The sequence below is a fragment of the Mus pahari genome, chromosome 4 (assembly GCF_900095145.1).
Source record: "Mus pahari chromosome 4, PAHARI_EIJ_v1.1, whole genome shotgun sequence".
NCBI lineage: Eukaryota > Metazoa > Chordata > Mammalia > Rodentia > Muridae > Mus > Mus pahari.
Window position 1 is genome coordinate 19665449 of NC_034593.1, and position 5666 is coordinate 19671114.

At 34.8% G+C, this 5666-nt stretch overlaps 1 protein-coding gene across 1 annotated transcript in view; it reads right to left on the bottom strand.

Moving 5' to 3' along the window:
- The window catches only part of Naaladl2 (N-acetylated alpha-linked acidic dipeptidase like 2), a 686844-nt gene extending 681596 nt beyond the window's left edge, over positions 1-5248 (bottom strand). Inside the window, exon 1 of the mRNA XM_029538072.1 lies at positions 5171-5248. Within this exon, the coding sequence (XP_029393932.1) occupies positions 5171-5240 (70 nt within the window). The 5' untranslated portion in view covers positions 5241-5248. The remainder of the gene's footprint in view (positions 1-5170) is intronic.
- Positions 5249-5666: the final 418 nt, after the last annotated feature.

Consider the following 5666-nt stretch of genomic DNA (forward strand, 5'->3'; position numbering starts at 1 on the left):
TCTCTCTCTCTCTCTCTCTCTCTCTCTCTCTCTCTCTCTCTCTCTCTCTCTCTCCCCCCCCCATATGGCCACTGCTAGATTTTTTTATTATCTACTGGATGGGGTCATTCCCATACTTATATGAGCCTCACTGATTGGTCTAAATGGATTGTAAATGGACATTCAGTTTGGAAAGGGGCTTGTTGGAGAATTGATTAGAGTGGAAAGGGGGGAAATAGCAGATGGATGTGATCATATTTCATTGTATACATGCATGACATGTTCAAAAACTAAGAAAATTTCAAAAGAATATGTTTTAATGGTAGCATTCTCTCATTGAAGGAGGTTTTATTTTTCATTCATTTTTCATGTTAACATTCAATGTAATGGTTCCCATTATACTATTGCCAGACATGTATGCCTACATGCTTTTCTTTCAGCTTCCTTGTGGACTATCCCATCCCACACCTCTTGATCCCTCTAGCTCATTCTCCTCTTCACTCTAAACTCTTTTTCTTTCGTCTTTTGTGCTAAGGCATATATAAATTGTCTTCCTTTATATTAAGAGCCATTTCCCCTTAGGCTAAAATCAGCAAACACAATTTTCTCAGTATCAACCTATTTTGTATAAATAAAGTCCATGTTTATGTTATAACACTTTTGGTTTTTGAAATCTGTAATGATTTCAAATCCAAAGCAGGGTAAGATAAAACGATAAAATAGTAACCCAGAAGATATTTTCCTCGTTTAATTCCTTACCACAATGAGGTGTTTTTTCCTTTTGTGCTTTCATCACATGGCTTTAACAACAGCCTCCATCTAAATCAACTGAATAAAATAAATTCTTACTAATTGTATAAATAGTATGCAAAGTAAGAGGAAATTATTTTCTTCGCTTTGTGTTTTAGAAAAGAATAGCAAAAACCCACTCTAACCTGGATAATATAAATAAATGTAAGGATATTAGGTAATTAAGTTGGGGAGAATAGCACTAAAACTTTGAGTCATCCTGGTTCTTTCTAAAAGGTGTGTGAGGGAATGCTCCTGGGATGCTACATGAATAAGCTATAAATTGCAAAATGCAGACAAAAACCATTGAAATTAAATTGTTTGGTCTAATAGACTTGGCTTGTGCATGTGTGTTTTGGCCTGATCACATAAGTATGAATATCTGCCAGTTCCCTGGGGGCCCAAATCCTTTTGTGGTATGAGTGTACTGTAGATTGTATAACATAACTTGACAAGGAAATTGAACCCACAGCCCTGTATTGAAGGAAAGGGCTTTTTTTCCATATCAGAAGGACATAACTCAATTAAGGAATGGATAAAGATACAATTTACTAAAAGAAACCAAAGCAATATAATTATAATTATAATTATACAAGTAATAATTGTAGTTTCTGTTCTGTGAGTTTACCTCTATATGATCACAGACTCTCTTACTTCAGGACTGTGTACATGACACATATCTCACCACTGATTCACTATCCCAGTCTTAAAGGCGCTGATCCCACATATTGAGCACTGAAGTATTAAGGTATCTTGTTTGTTTGTTTGTTTATTTATTTATTTATTTATTTATTTATTATTTGCCTGTCATTATTTCTTTTACACCCTGATATTTAGAAATATTTCCTTCTACAGAATTTACACCTATATTTCCTTCAGAGAATTTGATATGACTTATGTTAAAACCATTCATACATGAGATTAATAGAACTACAAAACTATGCGATAAAGAAGAGTGGAGGACAAAATTCTAATGCTTGGTTCAAGAAAGCCACTCTAATTGAATGTGAGGTAGCTGCAGTCTTCAGTGAAATCCATGCAGAGTCCTGGGCTGTCTATACCTCATGCAGAGGCTGGTCTAATGGGTCTTCTCAAGCAGAGATCCAACTATGAGATCTTTCAAAGCAGAGCTGTCTAGTGGTCTTTAACAATGTAGCAGTCAGGATCTCGGAGAGTCCTGAGAATTAGCAATATGACAATAAATCCAGAAATACGATGATGCTTTTCTAGTACTTATTATATCACCCTGAAACAACAGATTACTAGCACCACTAAGTCAATAGCAATATTTCTAGCTTTACTCTTAGATGTCTGGTATCTTTTCTTCTTCTAGGGTCTCAGGGATTTCTATCTTCTGTGGCCTGGCCGTCCCACAAGCTTTCTGAAGCCATGACTGTGTGTGAGAGAGAGAGAAAGAATAAATTGCGTCCAAGAACAGTGTTGTAAAGAAACTGAACACAGCCACTACTTCATAGTCTCTTCTTAGCAACATTTTCAAACTTCTCTTTCCTCCTGGTACTCAGGACAGAACATAACAACAGTGCTTAGAGCTTGGCGGCTACAGCTCACATTCAACCGGTTATTGACCTGTTTTTAGTCATTAAACCCCTTGGCTTCAACTTGTCCTTCTCCCTACTATATATGGTTTGTACAGTCTTGAGTGGGCTTTAAGGGTGTCAAGAGTTAGCAAGTCGGAACAATCATCCCTTAGATTCCTGAGTGCAGGCTGAAGGAGTCTTTTGGTTTGCTAGATAAACGGCAATCTTAGATCCATTTAGCTGGCATGAACCATCTTATATTTTTGCTTTCAAGGAGGCTCTGGATTTCCAGGGAGAAACGGATGAAGCATTTATTCTTCTAAGGCCACTTAGCTCAGGTGTTTTTATTATTATTATTATTATTATTATTATTATTATTATTATTATTTTACATTTTCAAAAATGTGTTGTTTGGCTTAGTATTTAAATATCTTTATTTCTAAAAAAGCATCAATGAGGTTCTACAGACTAAAAATGCATTGTTCTAATATTTATGTTTAAAATTATAACATGAAAAAAACAATTCTAAGCCCAGCATAAGAACTCTGCGCTCTCATAGTCTGTATGCTTTACTTACCAAAATGGTTTTTAAACATACTCTTTGTGATTTTATTAGAAATAAAATTCCTATAATTTTACTATGGTTAACTGCTAAGAAAATCCAACTCAGAAAAGCATATTTATACAGTATATTTATTTCATGTGAATTTGAATCACATAGCCAAACATGTCTTATAAAAACATCTCAAATCTTAATTTAGGGTTTTTAGAAAACTTGTTCCTTCTCTCAAATTACAAAAATAAATAAATAAATAAATAAATAAATAAATAAATGACATCCAGATAAAAAGTTGAGTGTTTAGTCTTCAAGTTCTGGGACCACAAAGGAAAGCATAATAAAAGTGGCGATGTAACCCAAAAGCATAACAGTGAAGAAGGAGATGAGGTGTGGATTACCTCCTTGCATGACAAACACTCACACAGAGGCTGGACCCCATTCAGTAGATTATCATGCTTCCCTAAACACTGGAAACACACCAGCGGTAATGAAGACACAATTGTGACTGCCAGCTACTATGTAAACAAATATAAAAGAGTTTTTATTTGACAATTGATGATATGATCATTGTTGAACTTCTTTTTAAAGAACTGTCCAATCACGGATAAAGAGATAGCTGAATAAAGGTACTTGCTACCGAACACGACGCCCTCATCTCCAGATCATAGATTTTAGGGGGAGAGAATCGACTCCTGAAAGTTCTCCTCTAAGTATTATGGGGGCAATGTGTGGGGGCAATGTGTCATGTACACACACAGGCTTGCTCACATGAGTACACACACACACACACACANACACACACACACACACANAGAGAGAGAGAGAGAGAGAGAGAGAGAGAGAGAGAGAGAGGAACATCTAAGTTAATAAAAGAAAAAAGAAAGCACCTTTGGTTCTGCTAATTATTATTATTATTTTTTTAAAGATTGATTTATTTATTATATGTAAGTACACTGTAGCTGTCTTCAGACTCTCCAGAAGAGGGCGTCAGATCTTGTTACGGATGGTTATGAGCCACCATGTGGTTGCTGGGATTTGAACTCCAGACCTTCGGAAGAGCAGTCGGGTGCTCTTACCCACTGAGTCATCTCACCAGCCCCTATTATTAGTTTTGTACCCTGTCATGTATACAAAGATGCATACATTTGAATTCAAGCTAAAATGTTTTTCATTATTTTCTTCTAGGTCTAACATTCATATAAATTGCACTTCTGAGAAAATTAGCATTTGGATTGTATACAATGTTGGTTCTTCTTGTAAATGACCTTTCTTCAAGCATAGAATAGTAATATTTGTTAACCTTTAAATAAAAGTATTTGAATGTATAAAAATGAGAAATATTGTAATATATATTATAATGTCTGCTTCATAGTTTATATGAGAAATTAAGTTTCATTATAAATTTACTCTGTGCAGACTATGAGTTGAGAATAAATTAAAACTATCAAACACTCTATAAAAATGTGTATCAACCATGTGTCACCTACATTTTATTTATAGAAAGGAAAATGAAAGCTCTAAAATGGAGAATTTAGCATCGATGTTATAAGATTAGATGTCAGACAAAGGCATGAAAATACAATATTCACTGACATTCAACACAAAACAGTTAAAAGAATTTCTGTATAACTGTCAGCATTATAAAGCAGATTATTATATTATTATAGAAAAAAATCTTAAAAATTCACCTCAGTTTTAAAATATCAGGGTTACTACACAAGTAGTATGAGTCTGGACTGCTTTTCTATTTTTTCCACAATGCCTCCTTTAATGAGATGATTTTTTTACATCCCATCAGCTTTCCCACTCTTTCTTACTTTACTACTGCTATTTTACAAACTCACTGGGAAATTGCATGACACCTGACTAATGAAAGTTCATTTCATTTTCCCCAAAGATAATACATATTATATTATTAAAGCATCGAGGAACCAGTTATATTTTAAGTTATTAACTGAATCAAAGATGGCATTTTCTCTAATATCTCATACATATCAAATCTTGAGTCTCCAAAGGAATAGTTAAACTTCACTTATCCTTAACCTGGTCCTTTGGAGTTGCAGTTTCTAACACTGTCTGAAAACTAAACATCTTTCTTCAAATGTTTCTGTGCACATCACCTCCATCTATGGAAACCCTTCAGAATTCTCAGTCCCAGCACTTCCCTCACAGATGTGACCTCTATAATGTTATCGAACAAAATAATTATATCCAAATGATTTTGTTAAAAAATATTCTCTAACATAGTTAAACATTTCTTATCTGTAAAGATCTAACTGTTTCATGCACTGAGAGCTCAAAGTACCTTGCTGAAGGTAGAAACGACCACGGAAGGAGACTTGTATGCACAGTATGCAGAACAAAGTGTTAGACATGCAAAAACTTTGGCTTTGCAGTCTAGACCAGCCACCAACTGGTTTTCACATATTAACACTCACTTCGCAGCACGTGGTACAAAAGGACAGGGCTTCAGATATTGCTGAAGTTGCTATCCAAAAAAAAAAAAAAATGAGATGTAACAAGATAACTGATGGCCAGCCTGTCCATTTTAGGAATATATATTTTTTTGTCAACAAACCCCCACATTTCCTATTTAGCTTTAATTATCCTGCTTTATTATCCTACAATGTAGGAGCTGGGTATGCAGTTCTACTTTGAGCACTTTTATAGATTTTACATAACCCCTCATTCAGTCCCCCCAAAACAGTATTCACATACACACACACACACACACACACACACACACACACACACTCAAAGATACACATAAGCAGACACACACATATATGTACTTATGGATC